The following is a 25,313-nucleotide window of genomic DNA, read 5'->3' as shown; positions in this document are numbered from 1 at the left end:
ATTTAGTAAAACACAAAGTAAAACAATCCACGTTATTTTATTGTCTTTATAAAGCATACTGTAAAAGAAAATTGTTTATCTAACAGCTAAATGAGGCAGGGTGGGATTTTACATCTGCATTTGTGTGTGAAACTCAAATGATTAGATACGTTTTTATATTGCTTGTTGGGAAAGCTACATTTTTGCAGCAAATTCTGCAATTTATTCTGCATTGTTTCTAGACTGACTCCTCAAAATCATACGACAGAGGTAGTTTTACCTTTCTGATAAGCATGGCTGCTTTTTTGCCACTTCTTCTGCTCTCTTGGCAGCAGGGCATCCTGCACAGTAATCATTCAATCTCTACTGATCTTGTTCTCATGATCGTGGGAAGCTAAAGTTGTTGTTGAAACTGAAACTTGGTTAATTGCCCTGCCCTATACTGGTGCAGTGTTTTGCACTTTCACTGACTTCATGTTTTCATCACTGGAGGTTAATGCTTGGTGACAACCACAATAAAATGCAATAGGAGTCAAATATTTCAACATTTGTACAGTGTAGTATTATATTAAATTATTTTTTTAATCACAATATACATGTACAGAGGAGAAAAAGTGTAACACAATAGCTTTAGTCTGTTTTTATCACTTGATTTTCATTGCTGTACTTTTAAGCCAGCAAATATTCTGCTGTTAACATCATAATTAACCCCAAAAAGGTAGGATATTGTTGAAAATGTGACAAGTTGGTTTTTAATCAGTTCTTGAATTTATTCAAAATGGTACATGTCAGAATATATTCTTACAAATAGCTTCACATACATTATTTATGATGTTCTCAATGAACTATATGTTCATTTAGCATTCTTCTTGTAAAGTCAACCTTTATTGCCAAAATAATGACACTGCAGCGTAGAAACTCTAATACAGAAATGAGTTTGGCTTTTCATGTATGTCTGAAGCAGAAACATTAGTTTAAGTCAGTAAGGTTTAAAAGAAAGACAATTTATTCAGCACTGGGAAGCAGCAGGGGAACATGGGAGTGAAGGAGGAGGAGGGGGTTCAAGAGGGGGGTTGTTACTGCTGAATACGGCGGATGGACTGGATCTGAGGGGTCTGGCAATGAGAGCCAAACTCCTTGAAGTGTTTGAATTCCCCACAGTGACGATCACACTCCATGATATACTGGTAACCACGGTAACCAGGGTACTGGTAGCACACAAATCTGTGGAGAAATCACAGAAAAAAGAGGAGGAAGTAGTCATCAGATGTTGCTGAAGATTGTGAAACTCTAAGCAAAGATTGCTCTGGAGAAGAAAAATGAGGACACTCACGCTCCAGAGTGGACCTTGAGAGAGCCCACTTCATTGTTGCACCAGCCCATGGCCTGGAGGGAGGGATAATCATCACTAAGCTCACCCTTACGGCCCAGGAAGTTCTCACGCTCAAAGATAGTCATACGACACTCTCTGTGGTTCTGCAGGGGAGGAGGGATGTAAACAAAAGAGCACAGAGAGCATTTGAGTGGTTTGCCTGGTCACTGAGAACAATGCAGACAATTACAGAGGAAAAAATGATTTTAAAAAAGTGATGTTGAACATACAGCACAGGCGATAGGTCTGAAGGAGGTCAGCCTCTCAATGTGATAGGCATTGCTGCCTCCAAAGGCGTCACTCTGGGGGTACTCTCCCCTCTCCAGGACAAGCTGCTGCCCCTGGTAGGAGGCATGCTCATAACCCACCCAGCTGTGGAGAAACAGGAAGACATTCAGGGTCAATAACCACGACTTTTTTTCTCTTGTTTGCCATTTTATTTTTGACAGGACAGTGGATAGAGTAGGGGACAGAGAATTAATGACACAAAGCAGCAAAGTCAGGGCCACCCACTTGCAAGGCTATAACCTCAAAAACTCCAATCCTTTTCTAATTTGATGCAAAATTTCATCACTTTAACTGGGGAGGAATTATTAGCATTTTCGTTTGTTTATTTTTTATGTTTCTTTTAGGGTCAGTGACAACATCTGTATGATATTTGTATTGTTAGATATCAAATTTCTGCTGATATTTACAACCAGTATTTTGGCTATAAAATCTGTCCATTTTTGCTGTAAATATTGGCTGTACACACAAATAAGTCAGTGGAGATTTAGGCTGGACCAGCAGACATGTTAAATCTGAAGTCTTCTTTCCTTTAAAGTCTATTTTAAAGACTGAAATTTGTTCGTTTGTTCTTCCTCAAACTTTAAATTGCACATTTTAAGGACCAATGTTTTAAGTCTGAAATATATTTAAATATCAGTACCAATATCAGTGTTAGATGAAATTATTTTGTAATTATTAGATATTGGCAAAAATCTGATAATGTGCACCCCTCGTTTCTTTGTTTTTGATAGCGGTGTGTTTCTACAGAAAGCCCTGAGAGGCAGGTGGGAAAGAAATCATACTATTTTAGTGTGTAAGCATGCTTATTTTCTCCTCTTTGTTTATGACTTCAAAACAGAGTTTTATTCATAAGTTTCAAGTTTCTTTATACTCTTTAAACAAATTTGGGAAGGGTTTATCTTGCATAGTTTATCTCATTTCCCATTGTCCTCCTCAAAAGCATCTAAAAAAAATAACATATCAACCAAAAAACTAACATACAGACCAGCACTGTTTACTTCCTGTTTTGAATTAAGGACTCTGTTCACCTCATAAGGTGAATGTTCTAAACAGAAGACCAAAGTTTTGTTTTTAGTCATAAATTTCTCATAATGAGGGAGAAATGCACTGAAAAAGCATTTCCTGGTGGTACTGGAAGCGGTCATGAGCTCTAACATCACTTCCACTGCACATGAGCATTCTGGGACCTCTTCCAACGGGTCCAGGAAGTGCCATTTTCAGTGCATTTCTCCCTCATTATGAGAAATTTATGAAAGAAAACAAAAAGTAAATGTTTTGTTAAATACGCCTTATGAGAGGTCATTTTTATTGATCAGAGTGCTCAATAATAAAAAACATTAGATGTAGTATTGAGAAGGAGGCTGTGGGGGTAGGAAGGGCCAACACACCCATGTCAGCTGAGGTCTTTCCTCATTTCTTTAATTTTAAAGTATTTTTAGGACTGATGTTCAGGTTAAAACTACATTCATACATCAGTATTGGCTTACATTGATTAATAAATACCGGCATATTGGATATTGGCAATAATCCAATACCGTTCATCCCCTTGAATTTTTTAACTGCATCATTTTCTTCTCTTTTCTTTGTAATCTTTTGTTTTTAGGCATAAAAATGATTTCCAGGATCATTTTCATTTGTAAACTCTAATCAAACCTGCTTTCTTCCCCTTGCTCATGACTTAAAAAAACAGGGCAAAATTGTATTGAAATGTTCTCAGACTTTTTTGGATCTATTGTGAAACGAACAGGAAGCAAATATCAAAGGTTAATCTCTACATATAGTCAGGATACTCTTCCCTCTGTTGGTTTAACATAATGAGAAACAAACTTGTTTGACTGTCAGTTTATCAGGTTTCATTTATTGTTGTATACAAATTTCAGCCACCAGAGGCACATGATGAAGCCCAGAGCATTCCTATTCTGTTTGACAAGGGTTATAGTCTCTCTGTTCCCTTTATAACTCTAAAACAATGGGTTTCATTTTAGACATGAATGTGTTTTATTTTCAAATATAAGTTTGCCCTCTATAAGAATGTTACTTGTTAGAATTCATGCCCATAATATCAGTGACCTGGAGATGATTTTTCTGCACCCACCAAATCTATTTTTTTACTTATTTACTCACAAAAAACATGATTAAGGGACTTTTGAGGGCGAAGCTAACAAAACCCTTCTCTTCTCTCGTTTTACTTCAATCTTGGAAAACACTTTTTCCCCAGTTGCCTCTCCTTGTGTTTATATTTTCGGTGCACGTTAAACTTTTCCTTTTTACTCACGCTCCGCTCTCCACTTTCAGGGAGCGCACGGTCTCGAAACCGAACTCCATCACATTGCAGCACTCGGAGGTGAACTCATGGCGGCGTCCCTGGAAACACTCCTCATCGAAGACAATGATCTGAAGGGGAAACGTCAACAACATTCAACTCAGAAACACTTTAAAGGTTTACTATTACAGGTAAGAAATCATTTAAGCAGCTTATATTTGAGTCAGTGCATTATTTTGGTAAACATGGTTGTTAAGTACTGTTTTTAACATTAAATAAAAGGAGCTTTAACCCTTAAAACCTGAAAACACAAATTATAGCCAGAAAATTATAATTTTTTGGGACTGAAATGATTATTTCACTTCTACTGAAATCCACAAAATTAAAATTTCCATAAAATTTGACATATATATTTTTTGTGTCTCATTTGATACATTAGGTATTTTTGGTAACTGATGATCCACTTGAGGACATTTTTATCATTTATGAGATGGTATTCATAAGTTGTTTTTAGTAATTTATTGATCATATTGATTAGATAGAGGTATCATAAAAGCATGTATCAAATATGATACAACAGGCTTTAAGGGGTTAAAGTGCCACTATGTGGACTGCTTAAAGAGCTGCTAATCAGCGCTGCTCTTTTAAAGGAGTTTAATATCAGAGTCATGTAAGCAGAGACAGCCCGTCAAATCTCAGAGATAACAAACTTTTAGCTCTGAAGGTCCTCCGCTGAGGTGATGTATGAATCCGTGTTTCCGTCTGCAGACTCACCTTCCAGTGGCCGGAGAACTTGGTGCAGTGGTGAGTCATCTTGTCTGGAAGGACAGAGACAGAAAATGGCTGAAAAGAGACCCTCGGCACAGAGATTACAGAGGCAAGAAGAGAGCTGAGACTTTGTGGTTTGAGAGGTAAGCTGAATAAAAGCTCAATTCTGATGCTCAAAATAAAACAGCATTGGAACTAACAGAACGGCAGCTAAAATATGCAAAAGTATGATTTGACATCTGATAACAGCACCACAAAAAGCCAGGGTTTTAAATCTTTTATCACACAGCAACTTCAGTGCAGTTTTGTGAAAATAACACGTGTTAGTTGGTCTATGCAACAGCAACAGTGTCTGCTCTAGCATGTTAGAAGCACCCTAATGGCTCTGCTGCTAGAATCAGCCTGAGTGAAAGATGCCCAATCTGAAAGTGCAAGCATCTATTTATAAATCCAACACAAATAAGAGGAGGGTAAAAACCCCCTCAGGCTTCATCTAGACCTCCTTCTCCCACCCTTTTTATCTCTTTATCTTATTTATGCCCATTTCCCCTCTGCTGACGCCACCGTTTATCTCACCCGCCGGGTGCTGTGTCGGCCTTTAGGCTGCTGTGTTTGTGTGGAGTAGGGCTGGGAAATATATTAAGCCTTTAAGATATATTGATGAATTTTCAAACAAGATTACTGGTAAGACAATATCAATTACATCTAAATAGTTTAGGCTGCATTGGATTTCCTTGCTTCATCTGCCCATTAGTGAGGGCCGTGTTAAATGATCTGATTCAAAATAGAAGAAAAAACATGCCGGCGGCTCAGAGAAAGATGCTTTACCATTAGAATCAACTAATACCAACTATATAACGATTATTGTTGTCAAGATAATCTATTTGAATTTTTTTGTCCAAATGGGGAACTGTCATTTGATTTGTCTTCTGTAATTTAGGAGCATTTTTGTTTGCAGAAAAAAAAACGAACAATTTTGAAACCTATTAGACTCCACAGCAACAAAAACAAAAGTCCAAAACAACCTATATTTGCTGTTTTTAATCATTAAAATTGCATTGCAAACTCCTGCACTCTGCCTTAATTGCACAGAAAGATTATAAAGGTTGTAAAAACTCTGTTGACTAAATACTATGTGTGATGAATGATGAATGATGAAATGATGAATCCTTCCATTATTTCGATGATCGGTAGAATCAAAAGATACAAAACTTGATATTTTTCACCAAAGATAAAGAGAGCAATGACCGAACTGCACAAAAACATTGGCAACTTTTGAAGAAGTAAGTGGAACTGGTCGATAGTAAGGATGTGCCTGAGTTTTCCTGCAACTTTTCATGATTAAAATCAGTAAATTACCCAGTTTTGGGTCCTAGGATGCTTATTTTTATTGCTGTGGAATCAGAAAGCTAAGCAATATTAATTGATTTTACCAGTAATGAAAAACTGTTATTAAATAAAATTAAAGAACGGCATTTGCTCTCTTTTTTTTTTTGTTAAAAATCTAACTTAAGATCTGAAGTTAATGTATGTTTTGATAACACCATCCATTAAGGTTTGATTGTTTTGAAAAGATCACCTTTAAGAAAGATCCCGAAAATTCTGACAACCTCAATACAGCTACAAAAAAGACGTCTTAGACACCCAATAATGGCTGATTTATTGGTTTTAATTATCAAAATTATTATCAGGCAAACTTCTGCAGGCCCTCACTCCTCACCAGTTCCAAACACTAATCCAGATGGTTCCAATGTGTTTAGGCAAATTTGACAGTATTCTTTACTTATTTTGGTTTAAAATGTGACTGAAGATCATGACGTTTCTGTAGTTTTATCATTAAAATAATATAGATTTGACCATGGTATTAAAGAACGATTGAGAAAATTATGACAGCTTTAATAAACAGAAATGTCGCCAATGTTTTTGCACAATTTCTCGGAGGAGTTTTTTGGCTGTTAAAAATAAAATTTTGGCTGTTTGGGTGTCTAGGACTTTTATTTTTGTTGCTGTGGTGTTTAACTAGAATTTTATCGAAGTTTATAATTCTTGTGTTTTGACAACTATTTGGTATTTTTAGAAATGTGGAGATTTTTGTTCCATATCGCCCAACCCTAGTGTGTGGGTACCCTGGCCCTGACTGTCTGCTCGCTGAGGGACAGAGACTCACCTTGCCTTGATGCTCCTCGGTTGTCCTGCCGTGAGAGTGAGAGGAGCCACGCGCCCCCACCCTTTTAAAGCCTCCCCTGGCAGGGGGCCATGCTGAAAGCCCCGGCTCAGCAGCGAGGGAGGGGAGTTTTTTTTTCCCCCCCCTTTGTCCCCCCCCGACAAAAGCGTGGTTAATCTGTGCAGGGGCAGAAGTGCAGACACCACATTATCACCCACAGCAGTGGACACAGGAGAGAGAGAGGAATATAAGAGAGACGAGATACGGGACAAGAGGAGGAGAAAGTACAGGGAGACAAGGACACCAGGGAGGGTTAGAGAGGAGAGTGGTAGCTATTTATACGCTGTACTGGAATTGATCACTAATACTAATGATTATTTCTCTATTAACTAATCTAGTTAGCGTTAATGAAAATATCATGAACTGTTTCCAGAACCAGAAAAAGCTTTATTTTTAAACAGATATTTTTGAAAAAGCATCAAGTTTAGGAAACACAAACCAGAAAAATCCTCCAACAATTATTAGATTATCTAAAGTTAGTTATTGATCAAGCTTTTGAATAGCCTATTGATAGGTAAACAAGTATTTTTGATAGGGATGTACGGATGCGTCAGTTTGGCTCAGTACCAGCAGATTTGACTAACATAAGCCATCGTGGCTCTCAGTAGCAGATGTTTATCCGTTGTGTTGTATCAGCTGGAATTTGGCACACCAAGCCGCTTTTTTTTGTTATTGGACAGAAGACGTGACCTGTTGGACGAACTCTGATGTGTTTTCATCGTCAGACATAAGAAGAAATCATGGAACTCTAAAGAGGGATACACTTAGAAACGTGATGAAAAAATCATCAGCATTCCTATCTGCCATTGGCTAAATTATTGTTGTTGTTGTTGTTTTAGGATTAATTTTAGCCTTTATTTGAGAGCTAGGACAGTGGATAGAGTCAGAACAGGGATGAGAGAATGTGGTGAAAGAGCCAGAGCCGGTGAACCCAGGCCACCTGTGTATGTAGGGCACTACCACAAGGCCATCTGTGACCCTAAACTGTTATTTTTAACATCGGTATCAACATCTGCTCTGATTTTTACAATCGGTGCATTTTTACCCACGCCGATGAAATCGGCAGGGGGTTGTGTAAAGGGTTCCGTATCTTTGTTTGTTCGTTTCTTTGTTTCTTTGTTTGTATGTGTACAAGATAACTCGAGAACGGAAAGTCGGATCTTCACCAAACTTTCAGGGAATATTGGGATAGTGACAGGGAAGAATCGATTAGATTTTGATGATGATCCGCGCACCCGTTCGGTTTTTCTCAGACTTCGAAATTTTGAACACCACAGTAATCAATGGGAGCATAAGTTCCTCGGTGGCGCTACTTAGGCATGGGTCTGCCGCCTCAGATGGCCATTCTAGTTTATTTTTGGCTTGATTTTCTTTTCTGTAAAGGAATATATTTTTTTAGGCTTGGAGCTTTTTTTGAGAAAATTCTGTTCTTTAAATTTCAACATTGCAAAAAGGGATTGGGTCATCTTGGTGCGACAAAGTACATCCTCTAAAAGTTGTTGTTTTGTCACCGACAGGCTCAGATTGATACTTGAAGTGTTACCACATAGAGGATCCTTACAGAGATAAGTCTTTTTGTTAAATAGAAAAATACATATTTGGCTGACAGCTGAGGTCAGCTCTACACATGGGTCTGTATGTGACTGGCTGACTGACTCTACTTTCAGAGCCATACGTACAGAGTTGCGCTATAGGTGGGATTTAGTTCTATTGAAAGCTGTCGGTAATGTCTTCCTCTGCGGCGATTACCTCAGATAAGGCTTTAGCAATTTCTGTTTTAAATAAAGAACCAAAACAACCCTAAAAGCTTTTCATGTTGAGAAAGGTGTTTTCGTTATTCTGCCGACCTGCTTCAGCATCAATATGTGATAGTTATGGGAAAATGTTACTGAAAGCTTTACGTGACAGAAAAGATGTTTTCCCTCTTCTCCCACTCTGTTTTGGCACAGGTTTGCGATCATTTACGGTGGGCTTTTCTGGTGTATCTAGGGGCTGCTGCCGCAGTAGCAGATAACTCAGATGTAGCTGCAGGAAAGCAGCAGTTTCATCAGAACTGGACTACATTTATTTTTAAAACAGATGACGTTTCTGCAGCGTTCTGAGCAGCCTTGGCATCATTTTACGTGAAGCCTGCACAAGAGTAGCGCATGCGCACTACGTCATTTGTTGCTCTGATTGTCATGAATGTGACAGACAGAACAATCCTCCAATCATCTTCTGAAGATATTCTGAAAAGTGTTGCTCTTCCCAAACGCGTTCTGTGAAAGCATTCCCAGATGATTGTGAAGTACTGTGTATTCAGGCGTGTCAGGTTAGCTGTTTCCTGCCAACAGGGCTTGGTTTAAACCTTTAGGGTCCTTCAATTCCCAACCCACAGACATTAGGGAGAGCACACTCATACCCCTTTCCCACTGGCCGAAAAACCCGTTTAAACACGCTCACAATCTGCTCCTGTTGACAGTGGGAAAGGCTCTAACCTGCATCAACTGACCCTGCAATGGTTTTTATCGGCTCGCCTCTGATCGGCTCCAGTGGGAACATCACACCCAGGTGAACGCGGGATGACTTTGGCGTAACTTGCCTAAGTCATAGTATCGCGCCTGTAACTTGGGGCAACAAAAGGACGCCGGCAGCTGAGGGATGAGCATTGTTGTTTTTTGGACTCAGTGTGTGTTGCCATCTCAGCAACAAATTCCATCCGCCTTCGTATCATCAACGCTCGAATGTCGTTCAGTCTACGCTGAGTTTGTATGTTTTTAAAGAGGGACAAAAGTACAAAGTATGGAAAACAGTTGACCACCATGTCCATGGCTTCCATGCTCCTAGCTGTGTTTCGGCGCGCTGATGACGATGTCATCAACGTGATCACATCAGCTTGATGCACCAGAGGAAAAAAAAAAACTGCCACGCAGCTTGTCTGCTGGCGATCAGACCTGGGTCTGCTGGCAATGGGAAAGGAGTCACTTTCTGATTGTTAGCGGGTTTTAAAAAACCCGTGTTTACGCGCTAATTTTAGTGGGAAAGCAGTATTACACACCCCAACACTAATCACTCTGCCAGAACACACAATTCAGTTAGGTATTTCAACAGGCATCCCAGATAGCTGCGATCAGACATATACTCGGTTTTCATCTAATCTTGTTAAACCAGAAACAGACAATAAGTCACTATCTTTACCCGCCACACGCTTCTGATAATTGGCCAGTTGTTGGCCTGAATCCTCCATTCTGACCATTGTAAACAAGGGCTTCTGATGGTTCACTAAATTATCATGCTAGGTTATCCTATGGTGTGTTAAGTGTAAAGGCGCTCCGATTCACGAAATATTGATAACGTTTAATTCTTATGACCAGAAATTCTGTTCTGTGTTTAGCACCGACAACAGCTGAGCAAGTACAGGTGGAATCATTGTGGAATGGAGCAATAGCCAATCAGGAAGCAAGCTGGCCGAAGGAGGAAGCAAACTGAAAACACTGCCGTGGCAATGATAGTAAACAGGAAGCATAAAGTTAGATGGACGTCAGAAATGGACGAACTTGTTGATATGTTGAAAAGATTTTTTTGTGTTCCTTAGAAGTATACCACAATCCAACTGACAAGGGAGGGATCTGGACCAAAAATTGCAACAGCAGTGGATTTAGCAGGTATCTAACAGCTAGCCACATTAGCTTTCTCACTCTGCAGACAATTTTGACCCTGTGAGATTTGGAGTTTTTGTAGTCGAGACCAGCCTTAGAATCTAGTTGGTGAACAAAATGCAAGAGTTCTCAACTGGCCAAACATCAGGATCTACTCAACTCAACTCAACTCAAACTTTATTTATAAAGCACGTTTAAAACAACCGGGGTTGACCAAAGTGCTGTACAGATCAAAGCAGTGCAGATACAATACCAAGATACATAAACACAGTGCAAATATATATATACTAAAAGTTAAAAATTAGTTAAGATTTTGCCAGACGTCCACTTAACCTTGATCAAAAGCCAGGGAGAAGAGGTGAGTCTTGAGAGATAATTTAAAAACCTCAATTGATTCCGCAGAGCGGATATGCCAGGGCAAGTTGTTCCAGAGTCGAGGGGCAGCCGTAACAAAGGCTCGGTCACCTTTGGTTTTGTACCTTGTTTTGGGGGTGACCAACAACAACTGACTAGACGATCTCAGTGTTCTGACAGGGACATGGTAGTGGAGGAGCTCAGTCAGGTACTGGGGGGCTAGGCCGTTAAGAGCTTTAAAAACAAACAATAAAATTTTAAAATCTACCACCAACTCCAAATGGGAAAGTGCAACTCAAATTTTTAACATTTTCAAAAACTTAAATTTATTAACATTTATTGGTAACACTTTATTTGAAGTTTTATTGATAAGACTGACATTATGCTGTCATAATCATGACATGACACCTGGCTTTAACATGAATAGGGCTTCATGAATGTTGCCATTAAGTGTCATTGTCATTCGCTAAATTATGACACCTTTACCGAAAAGTTGGCATTTTTTCTGAAGGCATAATCATGATAAGTTGACATTTGTGGTAAAGGTGTCATAATTTAGTGAATGATGCTTAATGGCAACATTCATGAAGCCCTATTCATGTTAATGACAGGTGTCATGTCATGATTATGACAGCATAATGTCAGTCTTATCAATAAAACTTCATTTATTTAATTTATTAACATTAATGAAACTGCTGAGGTCCAGACCTTAGACGAGAAAAACATGATGGAACAAAGAGATCAGACCAAACACTGATGTTTTTTTAAAAGTGCATTGTTACAGAAGGACATACTTGCATTTTATTTTACTCTTTTCTAGATTGAAAGTATGGAAATTTTGGCAATTCTACAAGTAATTAAATTGAAATCTTGGGAAAACCAGCTTTGGTGTCCTGAGAAAAGGAGATCATAAGGTTGAAATCTCAGGAAAATTACCAAATTTCACTAATTTTCAGAGGAAAACTATGTAAAATAGAATAAATGGATGTATGCTGGCTAAGGGCTTCCACAGGCCATTGATTTTTTGCCACGCTTTGTTTTAAGGCGCCCATTGTGACCCACTGGAATCAGCTTTGCGACCCACTTTTGGATCCTGACCCACCAGTTGAGAGCAGCTTAGTGAGTGTGTGTTGGGCTGTGTTGATCCTCTCATTCTATACCACACACTATACAAAGGAAACGGTAATATCAGTGATGATTTGTCACAGGATTTGGGTCTCTCACATTGAAAAAATCATAACTGATTTTTTCAATGTTTTTTCAGTTTAAGGCAGGCTTTTGACTCCACCTGTCAAAAAAACATTATACCTTAATTTAACCTAATGGACATGGGATTTGCTTAAGTGCCAGCCTCCATGGTTGAAAAATAAAGCTATGAAAGTTTTAAAAACTGCAGTTCCCCAAGTGGTCACTGGAGGCGGTCTGCAGAAGCAGTAGAAATCACATACCCGTGATAAAATGTCCATTTTTACAGCAGAAATGAACATGTTTACAGTCTGGTTCTCAGACCTCAGTTACCAAATGGCTGACATCTCTCGGGTTAATCCAACACTTCTGCTGTGTTCAGTTGACCTTAGAAGTCAGATGACGGGGTTAGGAATGATGCCACACCTTCGCTGACTGTGTTTCACCCAGTACAAGTTGGTAAGTTGGGATACTGAAGTTCCTTAGGGTTTCCAGGTCAGAATTCAAACTTCAGGTAGCATTTGAGATGGCAAATCTGAAAGGCATTTTGGAATTTATAAAGGCTCTGAGATCAACTGGAACATTACATTATCACAGCCTAGGGAGCTGCTGGTCTGCCCTTGAACAATCTTGTTGTGTTTTTTTCCCCAAGATTTATTTTTTGGACTTATTTGCCTTAATGAGACAGAGATTGGACAGATAGACCAGGAGGAGAGAGTGAGGAATGACATGTTGTGAAAGAGATACAAGCCATACTTGAACCCAGGCTGCCCGCATTCATGGGGCAAGACCTACCACTACGCCATCTGTGCCCCTGTGTTGTTGTTTTTTAACGGTACTATTGTTTAACAGATTGACATGTTGGAAATGGTAAGTTTGGGTTGTGATAAATATAACAGGTGGACAGCCATCATTATTACAGTTATTTTTCACAAATATATGCTATTTTGTCAGAGAAGTCGTTGCATGTTACTCCTAAATAAGAAGTTTTTTCAGAGCCTGTCAGTGACAAAAACTACTTTTAGTGGACATGCTTTTTTTTGGCAGAGTTACAAATTAGGTTGAAGTCATTTATTTGTTCTGCCTAATTAGGGGGAGATGATTTCCAATAACAACACATTCTTATGAAAGACACACAAGCAGAGACAGTCCTGACAGCAGACAGGGGGCCATTTGTTCAAGCGTTTAGTGTGCATAAATACTTCCTCTGATGAGTCTGTGACACACTGGCACATCACAGGGTTTTATAACATCAGTGGCAGAGGTCCAGTTAACATTTCTGCTACATCACTATCTACACTTAAAGCCTTGCATTTCAATCAGTTTCATTCTGTTTTAAAGATTAGAGTCATGCATGATTAAGAATTTTGACATTTAAATAGATAACATTCCTCAGTTTATTGTAACTCAACCAGAGACATGGTCAATATGTTTACATTTAAAATCAAGTAAAGATACCGGTATAGCTCGATTTGGCTAGCACACATGCACAGTATTGATCATTAGTTAAGTATGCTGCTGTTACTGCAAAGCAGAAAAAACAGGAGATGTCAGAGGAGGAAAGTACAGATGAGTTAGCGTGCTGAATCAGCTAAGGGTTTTTTTTTTTGTTTGTTTTTTTTTGCACTTGTTTTGCCTATAAGAGAGACGTGGAGAAGGAAATGCACATCTGATATTTTCAGATGCCAGGAAGTAGATTTGACTGGTTGTACCTCGCCTGCAGCTGTTTATCTCACAGCAGAGTACAGACAAAATGCCTGAAAACATTACGCAGAGCCTGGCAGTCTCACAGTGCACCTCAGCAGACCAATCACAGGGTCTCAGTCTGTATCATCTCAACGTGTTGTTACATTTTAGAGGAGGTGCACGTGTAGGGTTCAGGGCTACTGTTACGCTGCTGTGTAGCTTCAACACAGAAGTGGGCTTTAACAAGTCATAAATACTACATGTTAAATGGTGAAAACATGGAAAAACGTCTTACAGCACTCTACATGTTTATATGTATATTTTTGGACTTTTCAAGCCTTTATTTGGAGTCAGAGTGGATAGAGTCGGACTTAGGGATAAAAGAGTGGGGGTGGGACATGTGGGAAAGAGGCCACAGGCCGCCTGCACACATGGGGTGTGACCTAACTGCTGGGCCGTCTGCACCCTAGTGGCTCTACAATTTGTGCATTTTCTGTTCTATAGTTTTGGCACAGATACAATGCACACTATCTCTCCAGCTCCTTGCTTCTCAGCTGGTGAATGGGGACCCAAAATAGGGTCGCAAAAGCTGTTTTCAGGAGTTCATGGATGTTAGCTTGGAAAAGAAAGTGTGGCAAAACATCTGCAGTGTAATGTTTTTGCAGGACCTATCTATATCTCTGTGTTTTGTTAGATCTTTTGTTCCATCTCAAGAATTTTTCCTTCAAAACATTTGATTATGAATGAAAATTTTAAAAACTTTGGGTCACAGTTTGCCTTTAAAAAGTGGGAGGTAGGTGCCGACACAACACTAGTTTACAACTGAGATCTGAAGGTGGATGACACCGTGGCATCTTTCATGCATTCATGCTCTCCTTGGTCAAAGTATGACATGGAAACTGGAGCATGCTCAGAATAAATCCATATCCAACCACATTATGAAGGTGTTTTAATCTTACTTTGAAAAAATTAACATAGTACAATTCCAGTCAGACTAAAATGTTTACATGCATTTTAAAATCCCAATTTTAATCGAACTAACTTGACTTTTTCTAAATGAATGTAAACGTACTGAGTGTTAGTCTCTGCTGCTGTCCACCACTTGTGTGTGTGTGTGTGTGTGTGTGTGTAGGTGTGTGTGTGTGTGTGGGGGTGTGTGTGGGTGTGTGGGGGTGTGTGTGTGTGTGTGTGTGCCATCTTACATAATCAAGTTGTAAACAACAGAGCAGAGGCTCTGTACGGGCATCACGACTTTCTAAACAACAGCTCTATTTCCTCTGAGCCAAAAGGAATTTATGCATCCAGTCTGTGCTAGATGCACCAATTGTTCAGCCACTTTTATTGGATCATTTATAAAGATCTAATCATGATTGTGTTGATGCCATTATTGTCTAGTGACTGTCAGTTTAAACCTAATACAGTGTTTAACTCAATCATTTTGCCAGCTGATATGAATTTGAGCAGGTATTATATGCTTATTTGAGGTGCTGATGATGAATAATTTTAAATGAATAAGATACAGTTTAAGTTTCATTTTATTGATAAAAAGAAGCAGAAAATGTTACAGATGTAAACCAGTGTATTGAGACGAGGTTTGACAACAGAGGGCTGGAAGATCCTTTTATGGTGCATTTCCACATACTGTATGTTGTAGGCTTGACTCTGCTCTGTTTTGGCACCAGGCACTTTGTTGTCCTTTACTGAGTCAACTTTGATGGCACCTTCCAATAAAGGCTTGGCTGTCCTGGCATGAAACTGCCACAAAGACAATGGAGAAAATAAAGGCAGTAGTTTACCTGGATCTTGCTCTGCAGCTTTTATCACAGCAGGGTGGCAGCTGAACCAGTCTCCTTTGGCGTGCATGCTAAACATTTGTGCAGTGAGCTACGCTTGCATGCTTTAACATCCTCTTCAAAATAACTGTCCTTGTAAGGAAGCAATGCAGAAAAGTGGATCAGACTTTTATTAAATTCTGATAAAGTAGTCTTTGTCTTTTATTAACCATTATTATAATTATTATCATTATTATTATTATTAACCATTATTAGCTGCTGTTAAAAAAATGTTTCAGTTCTCTGATGAAGCCAACATGTGAAGTTTTCAAACTAACTGTTGGACAGTTAAAGTTGTAGGGAGATCGTAGTCCACGGTAGATCTTTGGTGAGAGTTTGCTTTTGTTTCAAGAGGCTTTGGATCATGTAAAACAGCATTTTATTCCACTGTGTCAAGACGTCTTTTTTTTAAGATTTATTTTTTGGACTTTATTACATAGAGGAGGACAGTGGATAGACTCAGAAACAGGGACGAGAGAGTGGGGAGAGACACATGGGGCGCGCCTTAAACCACCCAACCATCTGCGCGCCTCGAGACGTCGTTTTTTTTTTAGCTTCTTTCCCAACTGAACCTACTCAGCCTGCACAAGCAAATAGGCAACAGGAGAAATATTGAAGTGTCACACTATTTATCAGCAAATTTAACCATATCCAATAATGCTGCACAGTGCAAAATCTCTTTTTCCTATCTTAGCTTTGACTCTCAAAACAGCATGCACTTCTATTTTTCACATTTGACAAACATCTGCAAGTACATTTATGATATCATTCATGTTTTGTATCATAATTGCAAATTGCAATATTGTCCAGTATAATCCCAACTGCATGTTATTTCTGATTTGTGCAAAACTCCAAAATACCATTGTGAAATTCAGGAGAGTTTGGAAAGTCGACGAATAGAAGGGTTTGATTCTTATGAGGCATCCCACTCATTACACTCCTGTTTACACGTCTCTCCATGTTTAATGTCAAATTTTAATGTCAGCTCAGCTCTAATCTAACATGCCAGATCACCTGTCATTAGCTTCAGCATAAATTAGAGGCCATTCTTCTCGGGGTCTTTAGTTAATATTGACACAAATAAAAGATGCAGAGTGTTACAACAGGCACAGATCACACAAAAACATCCATACATTTTCAGTGTCTACAAAATAACAGTTAATATAGATTCATAGATCTCATCTAGCCCATTCAAACATTAAATCCTGAAATTCTACCAACGCAGAAAGTTTTCTGACCTGCCTGCTCACAGTTGTCCCTCATAGTAGGGAGTCTTTCTGCAGTCTGGCTGTCAGTGGAGGGGTGGGGGAGGGGAAATACTAGCAGACTAGCAGGATGAAAAACTCTGGTGTTTATGTTTTCATGTGTAGATCACCCAGGAGCCCAGATTCATTACTTTTATTTGAATTAAAGCTCCTGTGAGGAATGTTTGTGTTGTCTTGATTTGGTGCCCCCTGTTGAGAGGATTTATTTCTTTGCTTATTTTATCCTGTTTATATGATAAAACATCTAGTCTAGCTTTGTATTTGCTGACTTACATGGATCTGACAGTTAAAATGTAGTTTTCAGAAATGCCCTAGCAGTGTGCTGTTAATCCCTCTGTCTGATACCGGCTCCACACCACAGTTTAAGGCATTAAATATAACTTTACTGTTAAACAATCTTTTCTCTGATTATCTTGTTCAGTAGTCATTTTGGTTTCAAAACTTAAAACCTTGCAAGCACATGGATGGCAGCAATTGCATTTTTAAATAAAATGATGAACATGAAATGAACATTTCTGCCAATATTTACAACAATATTTAACGTTAAAACTCTGTATAGGGCAAAGATGGTCTGTTGGTTTAAGGCATGCCCACCATGTACGCAGTCGGCCCAGGTTTGAATCCAGCCTGTGGCTCTTTCCAGCATGTCTCTCCCTAGTTCTCTCATACTTGTTTCCAGTACTGTCCTCTGTCAATAAAGGCATAACAACCCAAAAATAACCTTTATAACATCTGCCTTTATCAGCTGTAAATATTGGCCATATGAACAAACAAGTTTGTGGATTTTTAGGCTGGACCAACAGACCTACATCAGCTGACTCTTTTTCTTTATTCATCATCATTTCTCAAACTTTAATGTCTGTTTTAAGAACCGAGATTTGTTGAAAATGTGTTCATCCCCAAGCTTTAAATAGGACTAGGAATAGGACTGAGGTTTTAGGAGTCAGCTACATTTAACCCCTTAAAGCCTGTAAATACAAATTATAGCCAGAAACTTCTATTTTTTGGAAATGAAATGTTTATTTGACTTTCTACTGAAATCCCCCCCCCCAAAAAAATCAAAATTTCCATAAAATTTAACATTTATATTTTTTTTGATATCATTTAATACTTTAGGTGTTTTTGGTAACTTATAATCCACTTGAGGACATTTTTATCATTTTTCAGATTGTATTTAGAAGGGTTTTTTTTAGTAATTTATGATCATATTGATTAGATAAAGGTATCATAAAGGTATGTATCAAATATGCGACAACAGGCTTTAAGGGGTTAAACATCCGTGTTGATAATAGTATCAACTATTGTCAAAGAATCAGCTTTATTGGCCAGGTATGCTCACACATGCAGTATAGATTATGCTCTGTACATACATTAAATTAAAGAACAATAAACAAACAATAAAACACTAAAGAAATAATTACAGTGATTCAGAGACAGCAGTTCACTGTGCTAAAAACATTTATAACATTAAGGGCATTTAGAGACATTGAAAGTGATATATATTAAATTAGAAAAGCCCTCGGAGAGCGCAGACCTCTGCCATTATCTCCCAACAGTGAAGAATCCTTTAAAAACATTCCTGGTTCCAGACGGTGATCTGGATCACTCCCAAAGTTGAATTTGCCAATCACTCCCTCCCCAGTGGGGTGGAAATATGGTGAGACAAAGCACTGGCTTTGCTACGTGTGGACTGTCATGGTGGAAGCATTGCCTGCCGGTGCCAACAGACTTACTGACAGTCTCACCCATGGTCTCATCGGATGACTGGAAGTCATGTCAGAGGGTAAATATTTCTCTATTCCTTCCAGCATTGTGAGTATTCTCGCTACAGTTCGCTGTCTTTCTCTCTGTTACGCTCCGACTCGTCTCCTCGACCAAGCGTGCGTCTTTCAAACTCTATAAACTCCAAGACTTTGTATAGAAACACACCCAAAAATGCTGCTGGGATTGAAGATACTCATGTCCGCCATCTCCTGGTGTAAAGTGGTAACAGCGCAGACCTCCGCCATTAACCCTATCTCCCAATAGTACAAAATCTTTTTAAAAAATTCTGGATCCAGATGGTGATCCGGATCAGTCCCAAAATCTGATCAGTTCTTCCTTATGCAATTTCTGACAATTCCTGAAACTTTCATGAAAATCCGTCCAAAACTTTTTTAGTTATGTTGCTAACAAATTAACTAACTAACAAACCATGCAGATCACAAAACCTCCTTGGCGGAGGTAATTAGAAGACAAAAAGAGATTGGGTAATTGGGTGATAGTTGGTGAAAAGGATGATAAAATACACATTAGTTATACTGTGAGGTTGTAGGCTTGTTTATAGTGATTACTCCACCCTGACCATCACAGAGGTGCATTAGAAGTACAAAGCAATCCCTTACTAATGCCAGCTTTGGTGGCTCTCGACAGAAGTGTTGCGGTGGTGAAATGGGATCCATGAAGCCAGCATAAGAGGGGGTCATCAGAATATCCTGACTGCAAAGAACCTACATAGGAGTCAGTTCAATAAAAACTGCTCTCTAAAGGTGAATTTACTAAACAGTGTTCCACCATTTTTGTCTTGTCTTGTCAAATCTTCATCTATTTATCCCTAAAGAGCTGTAATCTCATTTTGTTACCAGGTGTCCATTTAGAGTCTCCAAATGGCCATTTTGAAATCTGCCAGGTCAACCTGTATTCAGGAACCATTGCTATTGTCATATTTGGTTTGTTTTGCATCAAATTTTAACATGAATTTCTAAAGGCATTCTATAATGGCTCCATTAAATTTCTAAGATAGCATATTTCAGAGAATAACTCTGTGCTTTTAGGAATGTCAGGGTCACACAAGTTCATGAAAGTAGTCATTTTAATTTATTATCATTCTTTTTCTTTAGAAAGGTTCAAGAGTAATGCTTACTTTAGAAATCAAGTACACTCTTAAAAAGGAGTTAACTATTGTCTAACTATTGTAAAATTGCCAGAAATGTCATTTTTCTCTATTTAACTGTGGATGTATTTGCTCTAATTTTACTCTCTAGTCCATCCAGAGCAGCTTTTGGACACTGGACATATTTCAGTTTTTGCCAAAACCTGCAGAGTTTTGATATCCAGCCTCAAACGAGACCCACACAGATTACACAGCAGGATTAGTCCACACCTAATCTGCTCCACGTATCAAACACTGTTTAATCCTGCTTCCATGGTGGGAATAATCAGAACTGAGGTGACATAATCCAAACAAATAATCCTGCTGTAATCCCAGAATTATCATCTACAACAACATTCTTTATCTCACCTCTGAAGACAGCTGCTCATTTAGAGCTAAGATTATGACACAGTGTTTATAGTGCTGTAAATTCTTAGAACATTGCATCAGTATCTGTTTGTTTTTGATCTTAAGGTCTTACTTTTAGTCCCTGAAATTATTTTATTCCTGCAGCGTGTCAGTGTCTTTGATTTGTTTTAGTCAGTGTATGTACAGCATGACTTCTCCCTGTTTCTCCTGATCTGATTTTTATAATCTCCTCTAAATAACCTGCACCTCTTTACTCTTTTTCTGTTATTATAGAAACACTCATGTCACAGTGAAGAACTGCAGAGGGGGAGAAAAGGTTTCTACCTAGGGAAGCGCTATTATAATACATGCATTTTGTGCTGTTTGAGGCTCTGTGGACTGTTCAAAGTGTGGGGGGAAAACTGTTTAAACTACTTTTAAGTCCCCAATGTAGGGACACATTTAGAAAAAAAGTTTGAAGGGCTCACAGACAAATGACAGCAGACATGGAGCCTCTGTCTAAAGTGAGAAATATATTAAATATGTTCTCTATTTAGCATGAAAAGTGAAATATTTTTAAAGTGTTTTGTTGTTTTGATCTTAACTACAGTTTACAGCACACAAAAATCCACTATTTCTAAAATAGAAAATTGTGGAATATTCCCGTTTCTTGTCAGTTATTTCCTTCACTTTGGTTCTGTTCACACAACCTCTATCATAGGGAAGACTGCTGACTCTTGTCCAGATGACAATCATCGACACCCTTCGCAAGGAGGGTAAGCCACAGAAGGTCAGTGCTGAAAGAGCAGACTGTTCTCAGAGTTGACTGGAAAGGGAAAGTATCATAAGAGAAGCAGAAGCAGCAGGGATGAGCTCAGCCTTCAGAGGATTGTCAAACAAAGCAGATTCAAGAACTTAGGAGAGCTTCACAAGAACTGAGACTGGAGTCAGTGGACCAACAGCCACCATACAGACGGGTCCAGGAGATGGTCTACAAGTGTTGAGTTCCTAGTGTGGAGCCACTCCAACCTGACACGCCAGATAGACTATTTCATACATCCATTGCCTCGATGTATTTCACATTCATCTGAGAAAGCCCCCATAGAAAGTGTTTGAGAAGAGCAGGACTTTATAAAACGAATTCTTGGAAGGTGATTGGAGCAAAGCCCTGTCTATTGCATCCATGATGGGCAATCAGAGCCACAAGACAAAATTACATTGTACACATGCGTTTCTCTTCAATGGGTTACCGCTGCCATAGATTGTTAATAGTGGAGCATCTTGGTGAGTAAAACTGATGCCAATGCCAGTCGGGAGACATGGAAAATCATCTTCTCTGCCAAGACAAGCTTTCAGTGTGGCTCTGTGCTCTTGTTTTAAGAAGAAATGTGGTCCATTTCCAATTAAACTGCAGCTTTCCTACTGCTACATCCAAGCTAACAGCTACTGTGGCAGCAGCCATTGGACATGCCGGCTAAACCCACCTGTAATATTCACAAACCCACGCTGAAGCAAACTGGGCAAAGAGTGAAAACATCTTTTCTGTCCTGAAAAGCTTTCAGTGTGGCTCTCTGCCCTTGTCTCAATAAAGAAATGTGTTCCAATTCTGACAAATCTGCCACTGTGGCTACGTTCCAGCTAATCGTTTTACTAGCAGCCATTGTACACAACCACTCACACAACAGCTAACGTTTTCCCCCCGCAACTCTCAAATCCATGCCGAAGCAGGTCAGCAAGAAGAGCAAATGCATCTTTCCCATCATGAAAATCTTTGAATGTTGTTTTTATTTTTTATTTCATGCAGAAACCTGGTCAAGTTCTGGTCAAATTGATGCTATATTAGAGCTACATCCAAGCTAACAGCCACCAATGGCAGCCATCATTGGACACAGCAGCAAGCCCCACCTGTAATGTTCACCAACTCATGCCAAAGCAAGTCAACAGAAGAATGAAAACTTCTTTAACATCATGAAAAGCTTTTAGAGTTTTTATTATTATCTTTTATTTCATATGGAAACCTGGTCAAGTTCTGGTCAGGATAATGCTATACTAGAGCGATATTCGAGCTAATCTCTTCACTGAAGGGAGCCAGCTAGTATAACTAAATCCTGCCCATAGCTATCACCTTGTTCTCCTTAAATGATGCTGATTTGTCCAGTTTTCAGTTTGGCACAAACAGTGTTGGATTGGAGCTTTTCAAGATGGATTTGCCTGATGACAGAGATGAGGTCTGGAACATCCTTCTGCTTAGGAAGGTTAGAGCCACTCCTGAACCACAGATGCCATCACATCTCACCTGAGATAAAAAGTCAAAATAATAAATTGAAAGGTCAAAATATGAGATAAAAAGTCAAAATAATAAATTGAAAGGTTAAAATATGAGATAATAATAAATTGAAAAGGTCAAAATATGAGATAAAGAGTCAAAATTATAAATAGCCAGGCTAAAATTATTAGATAAAGTCAAAAATATAAGTTGAAAAGGTTAAAATATGAGATAAAAGTCCAAATAATAAATTTAAGTCATAATTATGTAATGCAAAATTGAAAATTATGAAATAAAACCACAAATGAATTCCTTTACCACATGTCTTTTTGTGTAATTATTTTTACTCTTTATTTTTTCACATTTTTATGACTTAAGGATATTTAATAAAATCAAGGTTAAGTTTACATCATAGGAAATCTGCAGACCTCGTATTTTAGGGCAAGTTCTAATAAGAACATGATAAGATCTTGCGGGCCAGGTGTAACTGTACCATGGGCCAGATCTGGTCCCCGGGCCTTGAGTGTAACACCCCTGCGGTAGAGAATCTCTGGAGGAAGATGAGGGACACCAGACTCAACAATCCAGACGAGCTGATGGCTGCTATCAGAGCAACCTGGGCTTCATAACACCCCAGCAGGACCAGGACTGACTGGCTCCATGACACGAGCAGAGAGGCAGGAATTTATCCTAAAGAAGCTCTGACCAAGAACTGAGAGAAAAATGAGCAGAATTTTCCAGGAGGGCAGCATTTCTATATCATAAATCTTTTTCCACTGGTGATTTTTGATATTCTTAAATTTTGAGAGTGTGTTTTTTAAATCTCTTTTTTGAGCTGTGAGCCGTAATTATCAAGATTTAAACAAACAAAAAAACGTCTTGAAATATTTCACTTTGAGTGTGAAATTAAACTTTTAGAGTTAAATCACCGGGAAAATGAACTTTTTTATGATATTCTGATTTCTGAGATGCACCTGTAGTCAGCCAACCTGTCCAGTTTCATCTAGTACAGTCTGCCACAGTAAACCCTGATTTTGTCCGTTTCCTCAGCCAGTGTCCGTCTAGTCTTGTTTGTTTTGATAAGAGATCTGTCTGTTTTTAGAGATCTGGGTCATTTGGCTCAGCTGAGCTATAGGAGCTGGTCTCTTGGCTCCCATATGGTTCTTCATTCGTTACCAGTTTGGCTGTTTTAATGTGGATTAAATAAGAACAAAAATGGAAGAAAGGAAACTGGCTCTCAAACTGGAGCCACTTCCTGCCATTCGTATTTTACAAAATGCCTCATAGAACTAACTTGTTGGCAAACACACCATTGTTCTGTTTCTTCTCCCACAATGCTTATTGTCTTAATAATATGTTAGAATTTCCATGTTCAGCTAGCCCCTTAGCTCAGTGATCCTCTCTGGTCTCATCCCCCTTCTTCTGGGACATGTTAGTATGTAGCAGCATGTAAGTAGTCTAATTTTTGATATCAGTCACCTTCACGCCAGAAAAATCAGTTAACTTGAGGGAAAAATCACTGTTTTTGTAAAGTGTAAGGATGGTAGACACTGTGAGTTGAAATTCTGATGGTAAAAGCTGTGTGCAGGTGTTAAAATATGGCAAAAAAACAAGAAAAGGACCCAAAAAAACATCTTATTTAGTCCAAGAAAACCAATACACAAAACTTACTTCAGCAGTCAAAAATTAAATCAGACAACAGCCAAAAGTTTCAGGAAACAAGAAGAGAACTTGACAAATACTGACGTCAACAGCAATGATGGCTGTGTCTCACTTCCTGTTTTTTTTTCTTTTTAAAGGTTTATTTTGGGCATTTTTGTGCTTTCATTTGATAGAGGAGGATAGGGGATAGAGTGGGAAACAGGGACAAGGGTGGGGGAGAGACATGCGGTGGGGGGCCTCAGGCTGGATTTGAACCCGGGCTGTCTGCATACATGGGGCGTGCCTTAACCACTCGGCCACCTGCGCCCCTCACTTCCTGTTTTTTAAGGCTTGGGTCTCTGGCTTGATTCTTAGTCCGTCACACCAGAGACTCATGGAGAGACTGGAGGAATCAAAGCAGAGGACTGAAGACCAAAGAACAATGTTTAATGACCCAAAAAAGCAACGTCAGTTTATGATGACAGTGCGGGCTGGTCATCAATCAGCTGGTCATCAGTCAGCTGATCGTTAATCAGCTGATCATGAAGCATAAACAGCTGATTGTGTCTGTGTAAATTTGTACTGTATGTATTCTAATCAAATATCCACATTTAAAGTGTTTGGCCTCAGTGTGGGATCACAAACACCTGAACATGAAGAGAAACCTGCAGTCTATCAAAAAAACATGTAGACACTTTCTACAAATGCTTTATTCTAAAATTATTTGTATCCTAATTATTCATGTTTCTTACTGACAAACAAACTGCTGCTCTGTCAGACTTTACTTCTCTTCATTACCTAATAAACACAGAAATAACTTTCTCTCTTTGGTAAAGAAAGTGTTTAGATCGGATTCTTTTGATTTTATGAACTTTCAACATGTTTTATGTTTGATGGTGAATAACAAAAAAAAAATTAAACTCCATAGTAAGTCACTCTTTTATATTTATTTAGTTGAATTAATTCTCAATATTTCACAGTAAATGCTTTTTTCAAACACCTTATAAATCCCACCCAGTTCAGTTATTGACTCCTAAAACTTCTGAAGTTTATATTTTGTTCAGAGTCTGTTGTGACCATTTATCAGATGCTATAAGCTCTGTTTCTCCTCTATCATTTAGCTCTGTTGGTATTGTGAAGTTGCATTGACTGTAGTAGCGTCCAACCAGAGAGTGATATTCAATAAGGGGGCGTGTAAAAGAGTAAAAAGAGTTCCTGAAGCTGGCTCTCATGGTCTTTAAATCTCTTTCTTCGGTCCTCGGTCTACGGTCTTCGGACCAGCTAAGGACCTTT

At 38.8% G+C, this 25,313-nt stretch overlaps 2 protein-coding genes across 2 annotated transcripts in view; one reads left to right on the top strand and one right to left on the bottom strand.

The window, feature by feature from the left end:
- Positions 1–1,055: 1,055 nt before the first annotated feature.
- cryba4 (crystallin, beta A4) lies at positions 1,056–4,717 on the bottom strand. The gene is made up of 5 exons (XM_041810922.1): positions 4,677–4,717; positions 3,915–4,033; positions 1,582–1,723; positions 1,313–1,455; positions 1,056–1,203 (listed from the first exon to the last, which is right to left on the bottom strand). The coding sequence occupies exons 1-5, from the start codon at positions 4,713–4,715 to the stop codon at positions 1,056–1,058; spliced, it is 591 nt and encodes a 196-aa protein (XP_041666856.1). The 5' UTR covers positions 4,716–4,717.
- Positions 4,696–25,313, top strand: part of crybb1 (crystallin, beta B1) — a 39,682-nt gene continuing 19,064 nt past the window's right edge. The window contains exon 1 of the mRNA XM_041810921.1: positions 4,696–4,813. The gene's annotated coding sequence lies outside the window, so the exon portion shown is untranslated. The remainder of the gene's footprint in view (positions 4,814–25,313) is intronic.

This window comes from Cheilinus undulatus, linkage group 17 (genome assembly GCF_018320785.1).
Source record: "Cheilinus undulatus linkage group 17, ASM1832078v1, whole genome shotgun sequence".
Classification (NCBI taxonomy): domain Eukaryota; kingdom Metazoa; phylum Chordata; class Actinopteri; order Labriformes; family Labridae; genus Cheilinus; species Cheilinus undulatus.
Note: the sequence above shows the minus strand (reverse complement) of the source record. Positions and strands in the feature narration are given on the sequence as shown.

What these genes read in the sequence shown, in the direction of transcription:
- cryba4 (XM_041810922.1), bottom strand. Translation starts at nt 4,715, where the DNA reads ATGACTCACCACTGCACCAAGTTCTCCGGCCACTGGAAG. An exon ending in TCAGACCTATCGCCTGTGCT is followed by an intron (nt 1,456 to 1,581) that starts GTATGTTCAACA and finishes CCTCCCCTGCAG; the next exon opens with AACCACAGAGAGTGTCGTAT. An exon ending in CTCAAGGTCCACTCTGGAGC is followed by an intron (nt 1,204 to 1,312) that starts GTGAGTGTCCTC and finishes ATTTCTCCACAG; the next exon opens with ATTTGTGTGCTACCAGTACC.